General features: G+C 42.9%; 2 protein-coding genes across 8 annotated transcripts in view; one reads left to right on the top strand and one right to left on the bottom strand.

Moving 5' to 3' along the window:
• Positions 1-24,418, bottom strand: part of P2RX7 (purinergic receptor P2X 7) — a 106,952-nt gene that overhangs the window by 4,458 nt on the left and 78,076 nt on the right. For 6 of the 7 annotated variants that reach the window (XM_056534530.1, XM_056534553.1, XM_056534545.1 and 3 more), the window contains 9 exons: positions 19,772-19,841; positions 16,497-16,590; positions 12,885-12,965; positions 9,785-9,914; positions 7,600-7,736; positions 1,455-1,548; positions 1,242-1,307; positions 1,024-1,146; positions 367-474 (listed from right to left, as the gene is read on the bottom strand). In XM_056534530.1, the coding sequence (XP_056390505.1) occupies positions 367-474; positions 1,024-1,146; positions 1,242-1,307; positions 1,455-1,548; positions 7,600-7,736; positions 9,785-9,914; positions 12,885-12,965; positions 16,497-16,590; positions 19,772-19,841 (903 nt within the window). Of the gene's footprint in view, positions 1-366; positions 475-1,023; positions 1,147-1,241; positions 1,308-1,454; positions 1,549-7,599; positions 7,737-9,784; positions 9,915-12,884; positions 12,966-16,496; positions 16,591-19,771; positions 19,869-24,418 lie in introns of all 7 variants that reach the window. The other variant, XM_056534579.1, reaches the window with a different exon arrangement.
• Positions 29-24,418, top strand: part of IFT81 (intraflagellar transport 81) — a 268,139-nt gene continuing 243,749 nt past the window's right edge. Inside the window, exon 1 of the mRNA XM_056534522.1 lies at positions 29-129. The gene's annotated coding sequence lies outside the window, so the exon portion shown is untranslated. The remainder of the gene's footprint in view (positions 130-24,418) is intronic.

The raw sequence follows: 24,418 nt of genomic DNA, 5'->3' as shown, positions 1-24,418 counted from the left end.
TGGAAACTAGGACATGGAGACCAGTGCCAACAAATATGCAAATACAGCTGACAGGACCCAACTCCAGCACACAATTCAGTTAAAATAGAAGAGGATCTTCGATGGGACATTACTTCGGACCTAAGATTAGTAAGTGACCCCTCAACGGACTTCTGTTAACCCACACTAGAACCCTGTGTATTGGGTTTAATGTGGGTGAACATGATGACAGTTTTCCTTTAAATATCTCCTTATGAAAAATGATGACTGAGAACTCTTTTTGTACAGTTACAGTATGTTTTATACACATCACAGACGTATTGATTGATTCCTTTCAGATATGCTCATACTGTAGCATTTTTTCTTAAGTGTTGTGAATTCACATACCTGGATATGATGACCATTTGTTTCTTGTAAACTTTTCTTTAGCCTTTTATCCACCATGATAATATAATTTTGATCCACATATGATATAAACTTAAGATCCAAACATGACTGAAAACAAAAGATATTTTGTAGTTAAAATTGACTGCATAACCAAAGGGGTAAGTTGAATCTCCTTAGCCCCAATGCAAATTTAGTAAGAGGGTCCCCAACTCTCCTTGGGTACTTTCCTATTGAAAATTCTAGACAGATTCCGCTTGCACCATCCTCCTTAGAAATCACCGCTTAATGTCTGGGTGGACATTAGGCATTGTCCCATTTATTACAGTGCAGTCCCGTAATTTAACAGAAACCCTTAGAATGGCAATTTGCCAATGGTTAACAGCGTTCTGTCAATATTGTGCTGTCAATCATCGGTGGGTGGTACAAAGCAGTAGGTCATAAATTTAGTGGACTACAGAGTGAGTTGTGTGCTATAGCAATCTATACTAAATGGTGTCTTATATATGGAGGTCCTATCTCCGGCAGCAGTTGACCTTCCCTGGATGTATACATTATGTACATATCATTTTTATTCCTTTTTTTAAATTTTTTTACAAAGGTTAGCAGCTTATCAGTTTAAAACAACATATATAAGCACTTATAAAATAAATTAATTACTGTGAGGATACTGGGTCCTTGTATTTCTTTGTACTTCTGCTCATCATAGTACTTCTGTCCTGACTTTGGACTGCAGCAACAGGTATAATATTGGCTGACAATGAGATCGATCACTACTGTAGCCTGCATGTAACAAACAAGAATATAAGATGAATGATTTAGCTGACTTCAGTTTATATTACATACTTTAATACTAATAATACTGAAATTAAACTCACCAATCCAAAGTAGGAAAGATAGGAACCAATAAATATCACTAGTTCTAAAAATCTGAACTGTCCTCCCTGCAGATAGACAAGGTTACACAAAACTATGGAATTAAGGCTTCCCAAACAACATTATATAATAAAACAGCCATGTACAGTTACACCATATTGTCATATTAAGCAGTGGGTTAAACCTAGTTACATAAAAATAAATGAAATCATTACTGTGCCATAGACTTGAATGTCAAATCTTATCCCATATGCCTTTATTAGAGTCCTCCGGTCAGTCTGATCAGGGGCCTTGTAGTGCTTTGCAAACCTGTAGACAGGTAATATTTAAAATAAAGCAAAAACATAGCAAACATTTTTTCTTACAAATACATTGCATTAATTTACATTGCATACATATAAAATACATTTTGGGTCAAATTTATTTTATACTAGCCGAGTATCCGGCGTTGCCCGGTTTTTCCTTCCTAATCCTTGTTGGGGGAGGAAAATCAACAAAGGAGAAAGCTTTTGACTTCATATCCCGTCCTCATATATTGTTGTCATATCCCCACCCCATATCTTGTCCTCATATGTCAACCTCATATCCCGTCCTCATATCCCGACCTCATATCCCGTCATCATATCTCGACCTCATATCCTAACCTCCTATCCCATCCTCATATCCCGTCCTCCTATCCCGTCCTCATATCCAGACCTCCTATCTCGACCTCATATTCCATCCTCATATCTCGACCTCATATCCTGTCCTCATATCCCATCCTCATATCTCGACCTCATATCCTGACCTCATATCCTGACCTCCTATCCCGTCCTCATATCTCGACCTCATATCCCGTCCTCCTATTCCGTCCTCATATCCAGACCTCCTATCTGGACCTCATATCCCATCCTCATATCTCAACCTCATATCCTGTCCTCATATCCCAACCTCATATCCCGACCTCCTATCCCGACCTCCTATCCCGACCTCCTATCCCGTCTTCCTATCTCGACCTCATATCCCGTCCTCATATTCCGACCTCACATCCCATCCTCAAGAGACCTGCACCAATACCATAGGCACCAAAATTGGTTTAAATAATAAATATGTTTAAGGCCACTTTATTAATGTGCTTTATATGCAAGCATTTTTTTTTTTTACAATGTTTTTAGTACTTTAGTACTGTTTTGAGTGACATTTTTCCCATAAGTAAAGGAGATTTCCAGCCAAAAGTTGTAAAAAAATAACTTAACCCCTTAAGGACGCAGCGTTTTTCCATTTTTGCATTTTCATTTTTTCCCCATCACCTTCTAAAAATCATAACGCTTTCAATTTTGCACCTAAAAATCCATATGATGGTTTATTTTTTGCGCCACTAATTCTACTTTGCAGTGACATTAGTCATTTTACCAAAAATCCATGGCGAAATGGAAAAAAAATCATTGTGCGACAAAATGTAAGAAAGAATTTCATTTTGTAGGTCCTTATCTCTATTCTGTAGGTCCATACGGTTAAAATGATACCCTACTTATATAGGTTGGATATTGTTGTACTTCGGAAAAAAATCATAACTACATGCAGGAAAATTTATATGTTGAAAATTCTCATCTTCTAACCCCTATAACTTTTTTATTTTTATGCGTATGGGCCAGTATGAGGACTCATTTTTTGCGCCATGTTCTGAAGTTTTTATCGGTACCATTTTTGTATTGATCTGACTTTTTGATCGCTTTTTATTAATTTTTTCATGATATAAAAAGTGACCAAAAAGACACTATTTTGGACTTTGGAATTTTTTTGCGCGCACGCCATTGACCGTGCAATTTAATTAACGATATATTTTTATAGTTCGGACATTTTCGTACATGGCGATACCACATATGTTTATTTTTATTTACACTGGTTTTTTTTTATGGGAAAAGGGGGGTGATTCAAACTTTTAATAGGGAAGGGGTTTAATGACCTTTTTTTAAACTTTTTTTTTGCAGTGTTATAGCTCCCATAGGGAGCTAGAGCACTGCACACACTGATTTCCTATGCTGATCCCTGCAAAGCCATAGCTTTGCAGGGATCAGTCAGATAGGGGCTCAATTGCTCAAGCCTGTAGCTTAGGCTTGGAGCAATCAATCCCCGAATGGACGCCGCGGAGAGAGGTAAGGAGACCTCCGCCTGCGTCCCAGGTGATCGGAACATCGCAATTTAATCGCGATGTCCCGATCAGCCTGATTGAGCTGCCGGGAACCATTTACTTTCGTTTTCAGACGCGGTGGTCAACTTTGATCGCCGCGTCTGAAGGGTTAACAGCGCGCGGCACAACGATTGGCGCCGCACGCTGTTAGCCCAGGGTTCCGGCTATCGTTAGCAGCCGAGACCGACCCGGTCTGATGCGGGGTCACGGCGTGACCCCGTTTTTCACACCGGGACCGCGCTTAGGGCCTGCAGGTACACCCTAAGTCCTTAAGAGGTTAAATAAGATTTTATATATATATATATATATATATATATATATATATATATATATGCTCAGCATGACTCCACAAGGCATCTGTAACACTCACGTTTCAGGAGACAGGAAGACAGGAACCCCGGTGGATGTGGATCCACTGGACCTGTGTGGCAGATGACTCGAACCGTACCAGGGAGTAGAGTCTAAGGTGCCACTGGTTTTCAACAGAGCAAAGCGGGATTGACTTCCTGCGGCAGCGGCACCCAGGTGGCTACCCTTGGCACAGCTCAATCACACAGGCGGCTGAGGAGATGCGAGGCACAGGAGTGATAAGGCAGCTCGTAGTCTGGATAGCAGAAGGTGAGGGCAGGTGGCACAGTTTTGTAGTCAAGACGTAGCCACAGGTCAATAGGCAGACGGCAGAGAAGCAAGGTCGGGTCACAAAGCGAAGGATCAGATACACGGCAAGGCAGAAACAGCAATGCTTTCTCTCAGGCTCAAGGCAACAAAGATCTGGCAGGGGAGTGAGGAGGGTGGAGGAATACATAAATGAGCCACAGGTGACTCACACTAATGAGCGCACTGGCCCTTTAAATCTTAAAGATCCGGCATGCGTGTGCCCAAGGGGACGGGGACACGCGCGCTGGAGCAGTGAGGCAGAGGCTTGGGCAGGAGAAGCTTCAGGTGAGTGATGGACTGGGGCTCACTTGCGGGCACGTCCCGCGATGCGAGTCCCAGCCCTGCCGGCAGCAGCAGGTAACGGGACCATGCACTCACGGCCAGCGTGTGCGGCCGGAGTGCATAATGTAACAGCTGATTTGTTTCACAATCAGACCCCTATAAAATCCTGCTGAGTGAGCAAAAAACTATAAACACTGGGGGAGATTTATCAAAACCTGTCCAGAGGAAAAGTTGCCCAGTTGCCCATAGAAACCAATCAGATTGCTTCTTTCATTTTTAACAAGGCCTCTGCAAAATGAAAGAAGCGATCTGATTGGTTGCTATGGGCAACTTTTCCTCTGCACAGGTTTTGATAAATATCCCCTCCTGGGCTTGCTTTCTGTGTAAGCTGCAGGGAGGGGCTGCTGAAAGAGACAGCAGGGAGAGGGGGGTGTTGCCGTCCAGCCAATCAGGGACACTTAAACATAGCACACTGAAACTTTCAGCTCTCTGAACTAAGGAGAAAGTAGAGTGAAGTGTTGTCTACAGGAGTAGACACTAGTCATCAGTGTGATCAGATCTCCTGGACTTCCTGCCTTGAGGAAAAGCTGAGAGAAACAGAGTATGTGCTTAGCAAAGATTACACTTCACATTGCAAAGTTATATAACTTTATCATATGCAGCTATATAAAGGTAATTTCATTTGGCTGGAGTTCTCCTTTAATTAAAACTGTGTTTTAGGGTCTATTCACATGTACATATCTGATGCACATGATTTAAATCTGCAGATTTTAATGTAAATTAAATGATTGAACACAGCTTCAAATCATATGCATCAAATATGTGCAGGATACTGTACATGTGAATAGACTCTTAAGGAGTACCTATCATCAACTAAACTGTCCCTAAGCCCCCCCCCCCAACCCCCACATCTGTTCCTGACACTCACTAACTCTATCCCTCTCATTATTTCTGCTTCAAACCCCCAATAACTACCTTTCAGCTGTCCTGTTCGGCAGCTCAGGATTCTGCAGTGTGCGAGGGGAGGAAGGGAGCGTGCCCCAGCAGGCGCTACTTCACTGAAGCCTGCTGGGGAGGAATGCTTCCGCCCTCACTTTATGCTGGACCGAGGAGAGCAGCGAGCTTGCAGCTACTGGCCGGCCAGCCGGGAGAAGGTGAGATCTTCTTACACACAACTCTGTCATCTGTCTCCAGCCGGCGGGCCATGTCCGCAGCTGCTGGGGGCACAGCGCTCGCTCCCGCCTGTCTGATTGACAGGCAGGGAGAAGCGCTGTGCTGGTCAATTGTCCCGGCTGCAGTCTGAGATTTCGGACTCATGCCAGCCCAGCATGAGTCCGAAATCTATAACAGACTAGCGGCCGGGACACGTAGGGAGACCCCTAGTGGTGGTTATTACAAAATGTATTTTAACATGGAAATATATATACCGTATATACTCGAGTATAAGCCGACCCGAGTATAAGCCGAGACCCCTAATTTCAACCCAAAATCCCAGGAAAAGTTATTGACTCGAGTATAAGCCTAGGGTGGGAAATACCTCATCCCCCCCCTGTCATCATCCAGACCCGTCATTAACATCCTCATCATCATCCCCTTGTCATCATCCCACACATCCCCCCTTCATCATCCCCTTATCATCCCACACATCCCCCCTTCATCATCCCCTTATCATCCCGCACATCCCCCCTTCATCATCCCCTTATGATCCCACACATCCCCCCTTCATCATCCCCTTATCATCCCACACCCCCCCCCCTTCATCATCCCCACACCGCCCCCTTCATCATCCTCTTCTCATCATTCGCCCTCAGTGGTCTTCAACCTGCGGACCTCCAGAGGTTTCAAAACTACAACTCCCAGCAAGCCCGGGCAGCCATCGGCTGTCCGGGCTTGCTGGGAGTTGTAGTTTTGAAACCTCCGGAGGTCCGCAGGTTGAAGACCACTGCGGCCTTCAACATCATCCAGCCCCCCTCTCACCCCTTTAGTTCTGAGTACTCACCTCCGCTCGGCGCTGGTCCGGTCCTGCAGGGCTGTCCGGAGAGGAGGTGGTCCGGTGGGGAGGTGGTCCGGGCTGCTATCTTCACCGGGGGCGCCTCTTCTCCGTGCTTCCGGCCCGGAATAGAGCCGTTGCCTTGACAATGACGCAGAATTACGTTGGCACTGAACGCACCTCTGCGTCGTTGTCACGGCAACGTGACTATTCTGAGGCCGGGCCCGTAGCGCTTAGAAGAGGCCTCCCCGGTGAAGATAGCAGCCCGGAACCAGTATCCCACCGGACCACCTCCTCACCGGACAGCCCTGCAGGACCGGACCAGCGCCGAGCGGAGGTGAGTACTCAGAACTAAAGGGGGGTGAGAGGGGGCTGGATGATGTTGAAGGCCGCAGTGGTCTTCAACCTGCGGACCTCCGGAGGTTTCAAAACTACAACTCCCAGCAAGCCCGGACAGCCGATGGCTGCCCGGGCTTGCTGGGAGTTGTAGTTTTGAAACCTCTGGAGGTCCGCAGGTTGAAGACCACTGCGGGTGGGGGAGTTCACTCGAGTATAAGCCGAGGGGGGTGTTTTCAGCACGAAAAATCGTGCTGAAAAACTCGGCCTATACTCGAGTATATACGGTATATTTTTAATAGAATACATTTAGGAACTTGTTAGGAAAGCGTTAATGTCAAACATATTGAACATTTATTTCATGACAGGTATTCTTTAAGCAGAAAAAAGCAATGGAGGCATGATAAATGCATGGTAAATAAATACCACAAATAACTGTATAACACCCAGAGTGTGATGTGTTTGGAAAAAATACCACTGACCCAAAAAAGACACATCCAAAGTGGGAAAAAAAAAACACTGCAAAAAGGCATAATTTACAGAGCATGTTATATTTTCTGACTAACATCTGGACACAGGACTCTTCAGAAAAAAAAACTGGTAAAAACACCACAACATTATGATGGGTTAGCCCTGTGAAGATGCCACTTTGCACTAATATTCGGCCGGGGTCACAGCTGTCAGACTCCTGACAACCTGACAACCAGACATTAAAGTGATATGAGAAATATGTCACCAGTTAAAACCGGAAGAGAGAGAAACCTGGAAAAACTTAAAGGAAATACAATTTTTATCTTATTCAGATCTCTTTCTTGTTTTTGTAAAATAAAAACAAAATTGCCCCAACACTGTCCTGTGTGAACAAGGCATTTCTATATAGCAGTATAGCTACACATAAATACATTCTTACTTTTTGTCACCTTACCTGAAACTTAAACCAGGAAACAAACTTTCATCCACAGCTTTATCATCCAAACGTCGAAAGTTGTATTGTGGATGGCAACTAAATGCCCAAGGATCTAGATCACAATTCCAATGAATTTCAATGCCCATTATGCCACCCTAGGGAGATAAGTAGAGAAGAATATAAAAAATTCTAGAGGAGATTAAATATTGGTGTTGCGTTGTGTGCTCCGGCCACACACACTGGCTGTGAGCGCATGGTCCCGTTACCTGCTGCTGCCGTCGGGGCTGGGACTCGCCTCGCGTGACGCGACTGCATGCGAGCCCCAGTCCATCACTCACCTGGTGCTTCTCCTGCCCCCGCCTCTGCCTCTACGCGCGTGCCGGAGCTTTAAGATTTAAAGGGCCAGTGCGCTCATTAGTGTAATTCACCTGTGGTTCATTGATAAATTCCTCCACCCTCCTCACCTCCCTGCCAGATCTTTGTTGCCTTGAGCCTGAGAGAAAGCATTCCTGTTATTGCCTTGCTGTGTATCTGATCCTTTGCTCCATGACCTGACCTTGCTCCTTGCCACCTGCCTACTGACCATTTGCTACATTCCTGTCTATGCTACTGTGCCACCTGCCTTAACCTTCTGCTATCCTGATTACGAGCTGTCTTATCCTTTCTGTGCCTCGCATCTCCTCAGCTGCCTGTGTGGTCAAGCTGTAACAGGGGTAGCGACCTGGGTGCCGCCTGCCGCTGCAAGTCCATCCAGCTTTGCAGCAGACTCTGGTGAAAACCAGCGGCACCTTAGACTCCGCTCCCTGGTACACTCCGAGTCATCTGTCACACAGGTCCAGATCCACACCCACCGGGGTTCCTGTCTTCTGAAACGTGAGTGTTACAATTGGCTTCACAAATATTCAGGCGTATTATAAAAAAATATATATATGATGTACATACTGAACACCATATTTATCATACAACCCCCCCCCCCCCCTCTCACATACACACACAGGTGTATGGCCTGCACAGTCTCCATATGCTGCCATACAGCCTCTTTACTGAAAATGTACTGAAGTGAAATGCGCTCTGCCCATTATTGGTCCACTGGATTTAAGTGGTGCATACCTATCAAAATCCAGCTGCTCTGTGGCTTCCATTGTGCCTAGTGCATAAATACAATCTACCAAAATCCCCAGAGGGTTCCAGGGCATAACAATTTATAAACAATCTTTTGGGGGTGACCCCCAAACCGGGTAAAGCCCAACTAAGAACTCCCCTAAAAACACACTTTTATTATTGTTATTTAAGTATATGTGCTATACCAAAAAATGCACTAGTGCCAGTGATGCATTAAAAACACAGATAAATAAGGGAGTGAAGGTCTTATTATTGGTCTATTATTGGCCACTTATATGTGTATCCATGAACTGCTCTTCTATTAATCGTCCCCACAAATCACAGACGCTGCTAATTAAAACTGGTTGTTAACCTCCCCGACGTTTCACCAGACCAGCCTGGCTTTGCCAGGGGCTTGACCTCGAGCCCCAATGTAAATCCTCTGCAGTCTCACATTTTTTTTAGCAGAAATTGCAGGTTTTGAGCAAACATCACTATCTCTAAACAATAATGTGTACTTTATAGGGATTGCGCCGCTTTTGTGGCTTGATAAATGTCTGCCATAGAGTTGGTTCTGTTGGCAACCTTAGCTTTTAATCTTTTTCGCTGCTGGGTCACTTGTCTCCTCACTCTCTTTTGTTTTATAATACTGATGACTGCAAAGTATTTGAACCCATCAGAAAAAGTTTTACTAATAAAAGAAACAACTCCACTGGGAGCATAAGGCTATGTTCACACGGCAGAATTTCTGTGTGGAATTCCGCATCGAAATTCCACACTGAGATTCTTCAGAAGCAGAGTCCCATTGATTTTAATGGAGTTATGCTGGGCTGTTCACACAGCAGAATTTCTGTGCCAGAAACATCTAGCGTACAACTCCAGTGCCCACAGAAAGAATAAACATGTATATTCTTTCTGCAGACAATGCACGGAATGCATTGCCGTCTATGCGACAGCGCATTCCACAGCAGTCCTAGTGCCAGCATGTTATGCTAGTGCTCTGCTGTGTGTACTTTGCCGTGTGAACATAGACTAACGGTAACATTTTGCTTTCTTTTTACTATAATAGCGAAAGCAAGATTCTAATATCAACAGAATATACCAAAATTGCAACTTGGGAAAATGTCTCTCCAGCTTCCGATAAAATATCACCAAGTCTGAATATGGGGCATCGAGGAGCTGTCACTTTGTTATACTTGCAGGTTACATTGTATTCTGGAAGGATGTTCTTCCTAGAGTGGAAGGAAAATAAAAAACTGAATACACATATGCATGTAACAGTAATGATAATAATTAATGATAATAGCATTGTGTAAGAATATAAACTTGGTCTTTTCTGTTGATGGATCACTACTAATTTAAAGAAATTATAAATGGCTTAATAGAATGCTGTGTGACAAAGGGGTTTCAGTGCTCTATGTAACGTCTCACAGAAATTTCACCAATGTCATCTCCTGTTTATTGTAAGTAAATTGTGATCATTCTTTGACCATGCAAAAAACTAGTTCAGCGTAAACTTGGTGTAGAACCAGGGACAGTACAACATGTGTTGGTGCTCTAGGCAGAGAATAAAAATACTCTGCCATGTAGTGACAGATCTGAGTGCTGAGTAAAGTAATTGAGAAGTACAGTTCATAGGATACTAAAGAAAAACTGACAGGGGGGGGGGTCACCTGCAGACTGAATGGCCAGGAGATAAAAACGTTACTATTTCTAAAAGCAGAATAGAAACCAGGCCTGTGGAGTCGGAGTCGAGGAGTCGGACTAAATTTTGGGTACCTGGAGTCGGAGTCGGCAAACAATGCACCGACTCAGACTCCTACTAAATTTTGATTGGAATAAATAAAAAAAAAAGCAAGTTTAAATGTCCCAATTCACAAAAAGTAATAATTAATGACTTCTCTACTGTAAGAATAAAGACCAATGCATGCAGTGCCTCATGTAACCGCAAAACGAACACATTAAGTGACCGTGAAGAAGCTTTTCATGTGCTTTACTATATGGCACGCAACGCACAATTAGGAGCGGCAATACTTTCCATAGTGTTGTGTTCTGCTGTTACAGGGAACCCATGGGTAACCTAGCCTCTCACTGATAAGGGATTAAGTAAATATGTTTTTTGCAGGACTAGAGACACTTGTATAAGTGAAGGGAATGGCGGGTCAATAGTTTAAGACTGAAGCTGTAAACCATTGGATAAACTCCTGCCATTCAGTTAAGGCTATACAAACTTGTAAACTCGATTGTTAGCATAAAGGGGTACTCCACCCCTAGACATCTTATCCCCTATTCAAAGGATAGGGGATAAGATGTCAGATCGCCGGGGTCCCACTACTGGGGACCCCCGGGATTGCCGCTGCGGCACCACACTATCATTACTGCACAGAGCGAGTTCGCTCTGTGCGTAATGACAGGCGATACAGGGGCCAGAGCATCGTTACATCACGGCTTCGCCCCTCGTGATGTAACAGCCAGCCCCCTCAATAAAAGTCTATGGGAGGGGGCGTGGCGGTTGCCATAGACTTGCATTAAGGGGGCGGGCCGTGATGTCACGAGGGGCGGAGCCATGACATCATGCTGCTCCGTCCCCTGTATCGCCCGTCATTACGCACAGAGCGAACTCGCTCTGTGTAGTAATGAAAGCGTGGTGCCGCAGCGGCAATCCCGGGGGTCGCCCGATTCTTTGGATAGGGGATAAGATGTCTAGGGGCGGAGTACCCCTTTAAACTTTAAACATGACGATTAAACATGTGATTCTACTAGGGAAATCATGTTTTATAATAAATGCCCCTTCCTGGATCATCCCACTGCCCTATCTTCAGCAGCAGATCAGCAAACAAACTATTCAATACAGTCGACTGTTGGCTTCCCAGCCAGTAGTCCTGTGGTAATGACATGTATGCTGCCTTTCTTTCCTTCAAGGAATGTATAAAATACATTCGCATATTAATACAGAGGACTCGAAGTCGGAAGTATAGAAAACTCCGGAGTCGGAACATTTATTTACCGACTCCACAGCCCTGATAGAAACACCCCCATTGCTAGTTTCCCAAAATTAGCACATATACATTTTGCTAGATATCAGAATGGCTGGACTGATTTGGATAAGAAACACATTTTTAGAAAGAGGATCACCCACACTATAACATGTATATTAAAGGGGTTATCCCTTATCCAAAGGTGGGACCCCCGTGATCTCCGGTGCGGCACCCCAGTCATCCGTGCACGTAGTGAACTCCGCTTTGTGCTGGATGACTGGCGACTACAGCCGTCATGCCCCCTCCCATAGACATGAATGGGGGGAGCGTGTCGTGATGTCACGAAACGCAGAAGCTTCAAGCTTCTGTGTCCTGGACGCCGGCCCTGAGTTTTGCGGGACCCCCACGATCAGACATCTTATCCCCTACCCTTTGGATAGGGGATAAGATGTTTTTCAGAGGAGTACCCCTTTAAGGTTAGTGTGGGTGATCCTCCTGTCGGTTTCCCTTTCAAAATGAATCCCCAAATTCAGTTAGTTATCACTGCACACTGGATTTCTGCCTACCCTGCCTACCACTGTTCGCATTGAACCTCATGGTATCCCCATATATTTTAGGAGTCTATAAATGCCCTTGACTAGCTCCTCATAGCTATAGTTAACATAATAGCATATAGCAAAAAGACTGAATGGAAATCTGGATATATGCAACTGTATCAACTTGAAACTGTAAACCTGCTTAGAGCCCCATTTAGTCATAATCCAACTAAGGGTGCATTCACACTACGTTTCAGCAATCCGGCTGCTGGATCCAGTGGGGAAATTACAAACCGTCCGCTACCATATCCCTACCTGACCGGCGCCGCATCTCATTAAGATGGGCCGTCCAGAGTCAGATAGTGACCTTGATCGGCTCATTTTTGCACTGCATCTGTTTTATTGCCAGACTTAAAACAGCGGCATACCATGGTTTCCAGTCTGGCCGCAAAACCGGATAAGGTGCAAAAATTAGCCGACCGGAGTCACTATCTGACTCCGGTCGGCTTATTTAAATTAATGAGATGCAGCACAGGTCTGGCAGGGACACGACAGTGGCGGGTTTTGAAATTTCCCTCCCGGATGGCTAAAATTAGTGTGAACCCAGCCATAGACTTATAAATAAACATAAAAGAGTTCAAAAACCCATAAGGTTAACCGCTGTCTTTCTTTGCCAACTTTGACTTACCTTGTAAAACCAAAAGTAGCAAAATGAATTGTGTTCTTTATTAAAACTGTGAAATTTTCCGCACTTGCCAAAATGGCAGGTCTAAATGTGAACAAATGAGACATGATTGTATACAACATATCTGTTAAGCATAACATTACAATGGTTTCATGTTAATGTGTTTCTTATAATTGAAAATGTAAAAGTATTTTCACTGTGTTGCAAGAAGTTTTATGCAATATTTATGTATGACAAGCAGCGGCATGATAAGGGGTACCTGAAAATAATTCGTATATCTATACACTTTGGATCCAATTTTTACCTGGCTTTGATTACATGCGTGAACCATGCAACAAATATTTAACTGGAACATGACTAACATGTAAATAATTCCCACAATATGATTTATTTGTATTGGGATAAAGTACTGCATTATCCTTTGCATTGCTCTACTATTATTTTCTGATCATAGTAAAGTAAATGCAACAAAATTCTATTTCACGCTGCGCAAAATCATCTGCAGCAGCGGGAAATAGCTGCATATTCTCAGATGATCATACACACAGGGCTAGCCGGCAACAGCCCTGTATTTTCAGTGAAGATTGGACATAGACATGCTGGCAGCTCTGCCTCCAATCTTCACTGAAAACGCAGGGCTGTTACCAGCTAGCCCTGTGTGTATGATCAACTGTGAATACGCAGCGTATTTCCCACTGCTGCAGATGATTTACCTACGTACCCTTAAGGTGTATTTACACCACTACAGATTTTGGTTCCTTTTGCAATACAATTCTAGTTTTGGCTCAAAAACTGCAGTTTTCCAAAAAATGCCTGAAAAAAACCTCAGTGCAAAAATAGCCTTAAAGTTGTAAAATTTGCAGTTTTTCCAAAGCAATCCATATGTATTTTGGGCTGGCATATCAATAACGGAATTGCTTTTGTGGATTCCCAACTTCAAATCAGCAGTGGATCTTGTGAGTGTGAATACACCGTCAGGGTACTTTCACACGTGTTGATTACCTGCGGAAAATCCGCATTGACTTCAATGGGTCAGCAGAAAATCTACAAAGGCAAAATCCGCTCCCACCTTAAGGGTATGTTCAGACGAGCAGATCCACAGCATATTTTATGCTGCGGATCCGCTGCCGAAGGACCCCTACAGGCGACTAGCACATTGCAGTCTGAACGTAACGGCATATTGCATGCATATCTAAAGGCACCTTGTAGCGGTCCTTTGGCGACGGTTCTGCAGCGTAAAATACGCAGTGGATCCGCTCGTCTGAACGTAATCTTAAGGGTGCGTTCATACGTTTGTATTTTCAGCTGCAGGTCTGCTGCAGATTTGCTTCAGTAGATTTTGCTGCCCATTGAAGTCAAAGTACTTTCACATGGGGCGGATTACCTGCGGATTTTCCACTGTGTATCTGCTGTGGAAAATACGCAGCGGATTTTGCTACCATTGACTTCAATGACCCATTGAAGTCAATGGTAGAATCAGCAAATCTGCCTCTATTGTGGATTTTCTGCTGACCCATTGAAGTCAATGGTAGCAAATTCCGCTGCGGGTTTTCTGCAGTAAATACACAGCGGAAAATCTGCAGGTAATCCTGTGTGAACGTAACCTAAGGTAACAAAATCCGCAGCATTCCATAGGTAATCCGTTCGTGTGAACGGACCCTAAGGCTGGATTCATACATTTTGCAGCAGCATGTTTTTCTCAAATATGCTGCAGTGAGAGGTTATATTAAGGTCAATAATAAAATACACATACACAGCCTTTTAGTTTTTGGTGTTTTGGAGTCAGTGGTTCTAGGTATAGCATTTCATGTTTGACTATTGACTTTCAGCAAACATGTGATTTTTGTCACAATGTTTGGAAAAAATAAGCCCTCATACAGCACAAAAAAAATTAAAAAGTCATAGGTGTCAGCATGGACAATTTGTTTATTTAATTTTTAAACAGTAATAGTAGCTAAAACCAAAAGCTATATAAATTGGGTATCACTGTATTCATACTGATTCATAGTATAAAAATATCATGTCAGTTTTAGAATAAGTTTCCACTTGGTTTTTTTGTGGCAGTTTTTGGAATACTGCCACTGCAGTTTTTGGGCCAAAGCCAAAAGTGTATTCAAAAGGAATAGGACACATAAAGGAAGAACTTACACTTCTCCTCCCTTATGGATCCACTTCTGACTTTGGCTCAAAAACTGCAGTGGTAGATATCCAAAAACTGCCAGAAAAAACACCAAGTGGAAACGTAGCCTTAGGCTAAGTTCACACTACGGAATTGCCGCCTGCAATTCTGCTTTGAAATTGCAGGCATTTATTCCGCTTACTAAAATGTATAGTATAGTGAATGGGATTCCGTTCACAAATTCACACTTCAGAAGTTGTGAAGCGGAATTTGTGAGTGGAAAATCCGCTTGAAAATTTTCGCCTGAAGAATGGCGTTCAGGCGAAAATATTCACAGAACACATTGCAGTCTATTGGAGACTGCAGTGTCCGCACGGTCCTAGCGCCGACTGATTCAGTCGGCGCTGGCCGCACTCGGAATCTCCGGGCGGAAATTTTCTGTCCGGAGATTCCGTAGTGTGAACCTAGCCTTACTGTTAAGTACACTGCATAAAAACGAAACCAAAATTAGCAAAATGTATTTTTTTTTCCATTTAATCCCACAAATAATTTTCTTTTGGTTACGGATCATTTATTATAGTAGGATAAATGATATACTGCAAAAAACATGCCCTTATATGGTTCTGTAGATGACAAAATGAAAATTGGCCTGGTCGTGAAGGGGTAAATCATTGAAATTGTGTTTTAAAGACTATGACCCATATACAGAAACAAAGCTAAAATATTGACATATTAAAGGTTACACAAAAGCCGCCCCATACCTGATATTTAATGTTTTTAGAATGTTTTTTAGAGTTGTAAATAAGAAAATCACAATGGGGGAGATTTATCAAAACCTGTGTAGAGGAAGAGCGGTGCAGTTGCCCATAGCAACCAATCAGATTGCTTCTTTCATTTTTTAAGAGGCATGTGAAAAATGAAAGAAGCGATCTGATTGGTTGTTATGGGCAACTGCACCACTCTTCCTCTACACAGGTTTTGATAAATCTCCCCCAATGTCCTTTTGAGTAAAATGATTTTTTTCCAGTCTTATTTCCTGTCACAAAATCACTCCTTTGTGAAAAGAAAATGACATGCACATATCTTCTGTTCAATCCATGGAGGCACACAAGTGTGTACATCTTCTGGTCTAGTGTATACAAGAGGGACTTTCAAGGGATTGTGACAAAGACAAATGTCGTATTTCTAAAGTTTTCATTTGAATGAAAGGCCAACGTCTATGGAGAAGAGAACTGTAATTTCCAGATATTAATCTTAGACAACGTTACATATTCATCCTTTGGTCTATGCTAAAACATGTAAACAAGAAATTGCTGGCATTTCATGATATCATGGAGACAAAGATGTCATTGTCAGAAAGCCTCCTTCAGTTCCACAAGTACAGTATATACAATGTACTATTGTGAGGGCACTGCAGCTAGTGGTGAAGCCTATCTAGTGGCTAAAATGTCATATTTTACTATTAGGAGAGAAGATGATTAGACTGAAGGACTTACTCTGGAGTGCTCCTGGACTCCACTGGGCACCATGCTCTGACTTCACACGTTTTGTAAGTTTTGTTAAATTCTACACAGAGACCAGTCTGAATTCCTGGAACACACGTATTAACAGAGTTATTCAACCTGCAGATCAACAAACCACCTGCATTTACAAAAACATCCAAAAATGTAGAGATGCAGCACTCCAATTCAGTGACTTGAAGTGGCTTTTTATTCACCCATCAGTGTTACAATGGGAAATTTAAGTCTCACGATGAGATTTTTCTTCAAGGCCATTTACATTTTACTATTACAAAAAGATTTTTCTTTTTCTTACTGGAGGTAAAGATAAGGGACTCTTAGGCTGGGCTTCCATTTGGCAGTTTTTTTGGATAACTGTACTGCAGTTTTTGAGCCAAAGACAGAAGTGGATCCATGAGGAAGAAGTATAATTCCTTCCTTTCTATTTCCCGTTCCTTATGAATCAACTTCTGGCTTTCGCTAAAAAACTGCAGTGGGAGTTTTATTTTTTAAAACTGCCTAATGGAATCCTAGCTTTAGGGTTGGGTCTCACAAAGCGTATATATAGTAGTGTTTCAGTGTTTCACGCTGTGCAAAATCCGCTGCACGGCAGGAAATACGCTGCATATTCTCCTATGAGCAGACACACAGGCTACCCAGCGGCAGTCCTGTGCACAAAAAGGTTTGGAGGCGGGCCAGTACATCATGTCAGCGCACTGGCCCAGCCTCCAAACCTCACTGCACACACAATGGTGTCACTGTGTAGCCCTGTGTGTCTGTTCTTAGAAGAATATACAACATATTTCCTGCAGTGCAATGGATTTTGTGCAGCATGAAATACACTGCATATACGCTTCCTGTTAGCCTCCCCTTACAGTGTCTTCCCACACACACAGGATCTGCTGCAGATTTAAAATTGTGGTTCTACAATTGCAGATTTTACAACTTACAATAATCCGCAATGGATTCTGTGTGTTAAATAACCCTTAGGCCACAGTCACATTGCATAAAAATACAGGCATATTTTTATGTGCATTTTTCTGCTGATCTCAGTTAAAAATTAGCACACAAAAACTTTAAAAAATAAAAAATCAGCTCAAATTTCTTTAACCCGGTATGAACATAGTCTAATTTATATAACCATTTAAGGCCCCAACCCCCAAGATTTCCTGAAGACAGGCAAACCGTTTAAAGGGGTATTCTGGCCTTAAAAAAATAAAATAATACAAATATGCTGCTGTGGCGAGGGTAAAATAGAAAAAAGCCCACCATACTTATCTATCCCCGGTTGCTCGCTGGTTGCCCCCACAGTTCCAGTTTACTTCAGTCCAGTCCCCCAATCTCAATCTTCTCTCTCTCTTTCCTGCTTCTGAGACAAGCAGAGCAGGAGCTGCATAATCAGCCAATTATTGGCCAAAACAGGACACTGCTATGGTCAGTGATTGGCTGGGCTGGAGCTCCTGCTCCGAGGTCTCATCTCAGAAGCAGGAAGAACAGAGAAGATCAAGGAGTCGGAAAGAGGCAAATGGAGATGCGGGGGCTAGAAGCATTTTTTTTTCTAAAGGACTTGAAGACCTCTTTAATGCATATTAGATATTTGGCTGACATTTGTTTATCAAAAGTTAGGAGGAAAAAAGGATGGGGATCTTTTGTTCTCAAATGATATCTTTTAGCTGCTTATTCCCTTCTGCCCACTGAGACACATGAGTGCATGTGTATGGGGGAATTAGGAGAAATGGCATATTAATATTCAGCAACCAATTTTGAAAGGGCATGGGCAGCTATAGAAACATAGAATGTGGTGGCAGAAAAGAGCCATTTGGCCCATCTAGTCTGCCCAAAAATCTGAATACTTATGAATCATCCTTGTCTCTACCTTATATGAAGGAGAGCCTTATATACCTAATCTCTATCTTAAATGAAGGATAGCCTTATGCTTATCCCACGCATGATTAAACTCCTTCACTATATTTGCAGAGACCACTTCTGCAGGAAGGCTATTCTATGCATCCACTACTCTCTCAGTAAAGTAATACTTCCTGATATCACTGCAGAAACCTTTGCCCCTCTAATATAAAACTATGTCCTCTTGTGGTAGTTTTTCCTTCATTAAATATCTTCTCCTTTATCGTGTTGATTCCCTTTATATATTTAAAAGTCTCTATCATATCCCCTCTGTCTCTTCTTTCTTCCAAGCTATACATGTTAAGGTCCTTTAACCTTTCCTGGTAAGTTTTATCCTGCAATCCATGTACTAGTTTAGTAGCTCTTCTCGGAACTCTCTCTAGAGTATCTATATCCTTTTGGAGATACAGCCTCCAGTACTGCGCACAATACTCCAAGTTAGGTCTCTACGTGACGGTCGACACACCCCCTTCCATAGATTTGCAATGAGGGGGTGTGGCCTGAAGGCAAAAGGAGACGTGGCCGACCCCCGCGGCGCACGCACAGTGTTTAGAACTAAATGTTCCGAATGAAGCCGGAAGGCTGTCAAGTTGAGTACCTCTTTAAGTCTCCTAAAATAATGACCCCTAAATCCCTTTCCTTATATACTGATGATAAGACTGTATCATAGTCTATACTTTGCCTGATGGTTTTTACATCCCAGGTGCATTATCTTGCACTTGCCCACATTAAACTTTAGTTGCCAGAGTTCTGACCATTCCTTTAGTTTACCCAAATCCTTTTCCGTTTGGTGTATCCCTCCAGGAATATCAATCCTGTTATAAATCTTTGTGTCATAGGAGGTCGTAATCTACAAAATGCGTTGTTGTCGAAGGATAGGGAGCATTTCTGAGCGGTCCTAGCGCCAGCTGGCGCCTGCTGCCTGTGGAATGCCCGTCCAGATTTTTTAGTGGCTGGAAATTCCGTTGTGTGCATGGGGCCTAAACTGTTATAAGCTGTAATAGTAGTTGAGGTGTGTGAGCAGAACAGAACACAGAACTCACATATGAAAGGATCCAAAAGCAGGAGAGATTTTGACACAAGAGAATGCTGTTATGAATGTGGCCATGTGCTGAGGTGTTAATCATAGTTAAAGGGATTCTCTGATTTAAATGAAAAAAATCTACTTCCCATGATGCGCTCTCACTGCTCTGATGTCCTGAACACACTGCAGTCTCAGTGATAGAACATCAGTAAAGCTAAGGGAGTGTGTCATCAGGGTAAGTAAATAGAAGCTTGGAGAGCCATCAATCATAAAGTCTGGAAAACCCTTTCAGTTTTCACTACACATAGTAAAACCATTGTAAAAGTAAAAAGGAAGAACATACCATTACTGTATGTGTCAGCGTGACCCTTCTTACACATATTTTGAGAACAAATTGTTTTCCGATGTGGAAACTATAAAGAACGGGACAGTATAAGTAGCTGTGGAAAAAAATTAATTATTAAAGGAGTACTCCGAAAGAAACATTTTTTTTAAATCAACTGGTGCCAGAAAGTTATACAGATTTGTAAATTACTTCTTTTATAAAATCTTAATCCTTCCAGTATTTATCATCTGTTGTATGCTCCAGAGGAAGTTGAGTTGTTCTTTTCTGTCTGACCACAGTGCTCGGTTTTTCCTTCCTTTTCCTTGTTTGGGAAGAAAATCAAAGGAGGAAGCTTTTGACTTCATATCCCATCCTCATATATTGTTGTCATATCCCAACCCCATATCCCGACCTCCTATCCTGTCCTCCTATCTTGACCTCCTATCTCGACCTCTTATCCCGACAACCTATCCCGACCTCCTATCCCGACCTCCTATCCCGTCCTCCTATCTCGACCTCCTATCCCAACCTCCTATCCTGACCTCCTATCTCAACCGACTTTCTCGACCTCCTATCACGACCTCATATCCCGGCCCGTAATATGTGTAGCAGGTATTGAAATATCTCCAGCCGTACGGAAGTTATGTGGGAACATACATTTCCCATTGATTTGCATGGGACTTTAAACAAAAACATTGACCCTGGCAAATGGGGGTGAGTAAGCTTTAAATTAACTATCCTATGTTAGTTGTTGACATATAAGTAACATGTGTGCCAAGATTCATGTTAATATGTTCAGCCGTTTGGACATGATGCTGGAACATACACACATACAGCTTCTAGCTTAAAAAATGAAGGACTTCCTTACAAACTTTCAACCACTTTTTCACCCCCTTAAGGGTTGAATTTCGAAAAATCCTTTCTTATTCCTTGTCTACGTCTTAAAAAAAACACCTGTGAAAAAATTCTTAATTCTTAAAGCTTTCTAGGTCCAAGGATTTAGGCTGGGTGTTGCTGAGTCAGTGAGTCAGGTCTTCTCTTTTTTTTTATATATATATAGATAATACTGAATACAGTGACACAAAAATGATTTAAAACTTTGCTGTCATCACAGTCATATATCAGTATAATAATAGATTGACACAATGTCAGATTGAGAAAGTATTCATTGGGGTCTGCAGTACTTCAATGTAATAAGCTGTGATGACTGCGTTTAAAAACACATGATAATACGCCCCCCTCTACATGTTATGTATAGACTACTGTCTAATGTCATCAGTGGGCATCCCGTTAAGGACTGCCTATCCCAGACCTTTTAACAACTTACCTATGGTACTTCTGGAACTTAGGGGTTAAAGGTTATCCCATTGCTGACATCCAATTGGAATTGCGCATCCATCGTTTACGATCCGTAGTATACTGTTTTGTAATCCATCTGAGCCGATCATGTCCGCGGACTTTAACTAATATCTAACGGCAAATGTTTCCATGCGCATGTCAGAAGACTATGAGCATGACCGCAGACTTAAACTCACTCCAATCCCTAGAGCGCTATACCTCGCAAGCGCCGGAATACTACTGAGCCTCTCATAGATGCGCACCTACCAAAATGTACCAAATAGACACGCAGTCACAGCCAATGCTAAAAACACAGTATATATAAATATAGGTGCAAATCACTCATGTGCATACACAGATGTGGTGTGCCACTGTGGTGAGTGGCAGGGCCACGGGTGTTGCGGTGATGAGTGTTGGGATCAGATGTTATTAATCCCGGGGGTCGGATGGTATTAACCCCTATGTGTTTGTGACGCCAGTGTGGTTTTCGGGTTCCGGAACACCACACGCCCAAATTCTCCCCTATCACACGGGCTAGTAGTGAATAAAGAGTCCACAACCAGTTCTGGGTAAACGGAGGCTTTACTGAATAGAAGACAGGTGTAATTATCTTTACCGCTATGGCCAGAATTCCCAGAGAGGTGACTAGTACCCAGAGGACCTCGCAGCTTGCTGGACCAATACTTGTAATAAACTTGACTTGTATTGAGACTTGACTTGTACTATGTGCAGGACTTGACTAACTTCAGTGACAGCAGACATAGACTTGTAGACTTACTGGAGAGACATGTAGCTTTGTGGCCTCCAGATGCTGAACACTTGCCCTGAGATCTCTGTTAGCTGCTTCAGCAAAGACTTAGATGTTACAGCTATGAGCACATAACTGAAAGAGAGGGAATTAAAGATGGCCACCCCTTTATATAGTGGGGGGCTGGACTATAGCCCATTGGTCATAGGTGTGGGTCATAGGTTAAAGCTGGTGCTCTTTGGGAGTACATGTTGCAACAAATCATATAACTGCATAACATAATGTGACAGGCTTACTCACAGGTCCTTGAGTCCTCCACAGGCCCTGTATACTATCTAGACATACGGATCCTGTCTATGCTCTTAAAGTTGGTGTATGTACCTTTACTGAATTAACAGAAGAACAAGGGAAGTCCCTGCAGGAGAGCCCCCAGGTCACTGAGGGACTCAACCTGACGGCCTACAGGTAGTACAGGAATGTGTACCTGTACTGGGACATCACACAGACATAACTTAAATGTATATGACTGTGCTACATATCTGGAACATAGATCCAGGCATGTATATGAAATTGTCCAGATAATATTAATGTTTTAGATTATATATATAATATATATCTCGATCAGACAAATATTATAACTTAATCTTGAGTCCCCATAGAGAGGAAGTGTCCAGATGAAACCCCTAGGTAAGTCACTATACATATTACAAAAAAAAAATGTTTTTATTATTTGCAATCTGTTGGGAGTGGAGTCACTGTATATATCATGACCATATTCTATATATAACATATTACCATTTATAATTCAGAAGAGAGGCAAAGACACCAAAACATTCAATGATATTTAAGGGGGGGGGGGGGATCATAAGAACGGTGCAAAGGAGAAATCTTCATTGAGGCCAGATGGTGCCATCGACTTTAATCTGTGGATCCATCTGGCCTCTTTCCTCAACAGGAGTACATTACTGTATCATGTGGACTCAGAGACATTTGGCACAGACCAACAAATTTCAGATCTTGTAAATTTCCATGATGCATCAATTGCATATGACAGGAAATAGGAGTATCTTGTTTTGACCTTATAGTACTTAGATGTTGGGACATCCTCCGTCTAAGTTCTTGCATTGTCTTGCCAATATACACAGCTCAAAAAAAATAAAGGTAACACTAAGATAACCCATGCTAGATCTGAATGAATGAACTAATCGTGTGAAATACTTTCGTCTTTACATAGTTGAATGTGCTGACAACAAAATCACACAAAAATTATCAAAGTAAATAAAATGTATTAACCCATGGTGGTCTGGATATGGAGTCACACTCAAAATCAAAGTGGAAATCCACACTATAGGCTGATCCAACTTTGATGTAATGTCCTTAAAACAAGTCAAAATGAGGCTCAGTAGTGTGTGTGGCCTAGACGTGCCCGTATGTCCTGCCTACAATGCCTGGGCATGCTCCTGATAAGGTGGCTCCTGTATGACCTCCCTACAAGTGGCGGATGGTCTCCTGAGGGCTGTCCTCCTAGACCTGGACTAAAGCATCCGCCAACCCCTGGACAGTCTGTGGTGCAACATGGCGTTGGTGGATGGAGCGAGACATGATGTCCCAGATGTACTCAATCGGAACAGGCAGGCCAGTCCATAGCATCAATGCTTTCCTCTTGGAGGAACTGCTGACTAACTCCAGCCACATAATGTCTAGCTTTGGCTTACAGTAGGAGGAACCCAGGGCCAACCGCACCAGCATATGGTCTTACAAGGGGTCTGAGGATCTCATCTCGGTACCTAATGGCAGTCAGGCTACCTCTGGCAAGCACATGGAGGGTTGTGCAGCCCCCAAAACAAATGCCACACCATTACCGACCCATTACCGTCATGCTGGAGGATGTTGCAAGCAGCAGAATGTTCTCCATGGCGTCTCCAGACTCTGTCACATCTGTCACATCTGCTCAGCGTTTACCTGCTTTCATCTGCGAAGAGCACTGGGCGCCAGTGGCGAACTTGCCAATCTTGGTATTCTTTGGCAGATAGGAACGCCGAAAATGTGTACCAAACAGTGCACACAAAAACATGAAATCATTATAAATCCATATACTTTATTAGATACAAAAAGTTAAAAATATACATAGAAAGGTGCAGAGTACATAAAAAGGGCACTGAATCACCATGGAAGGGTAGGTATAAGTCATAAAGCAGAAAAATAACATAAATAAATGGCAATACGGGTTGTGAATGCAAGGAAACCTCAGTATAAGACTATGATAAACATAAGTCAATGGAGAAAAAAACGAGGCCCAATGCCTAATCAAGAATGCCAGACCATACCTACCAACCCCAACGATCGTTTCGCTTCTAAAGTGCTTCCTCAGGGGGTGTGACTATCCTATGAAACAGCCTACCTTATATCTGGCCAAACATCCACTCACATGCATCCATCCAGATTGGCACGCTGCCCAGCCAATGACAATACCTCAAATTAACAATCAGATGACGCCCACAGAATGGTAATGGCGCCAGAGTGAAAATGGGCTGGCCAGGAAGACCAAATAACCAATTTCCGGGACGCTAACTGCGTAT

Source organism: Hyla sarda, chromosome 1 (assembly GCF_029499605.1).
Source record: "Hyla sarda isolate aHylSar1 chromosome 1, aHylSar1.hap1, whole genome shotgun sequence".
Taxonomy (NCBI): Eukaryota; Metazoa; Chordata; class Amphibia; order Anura; family Hylidae; genus Hyla; species Hyla sarda.
Note: the sequence above shows the minus strand (reverse complement) of the source record. Positions and strands in the feature narration are given on the sequence as shown.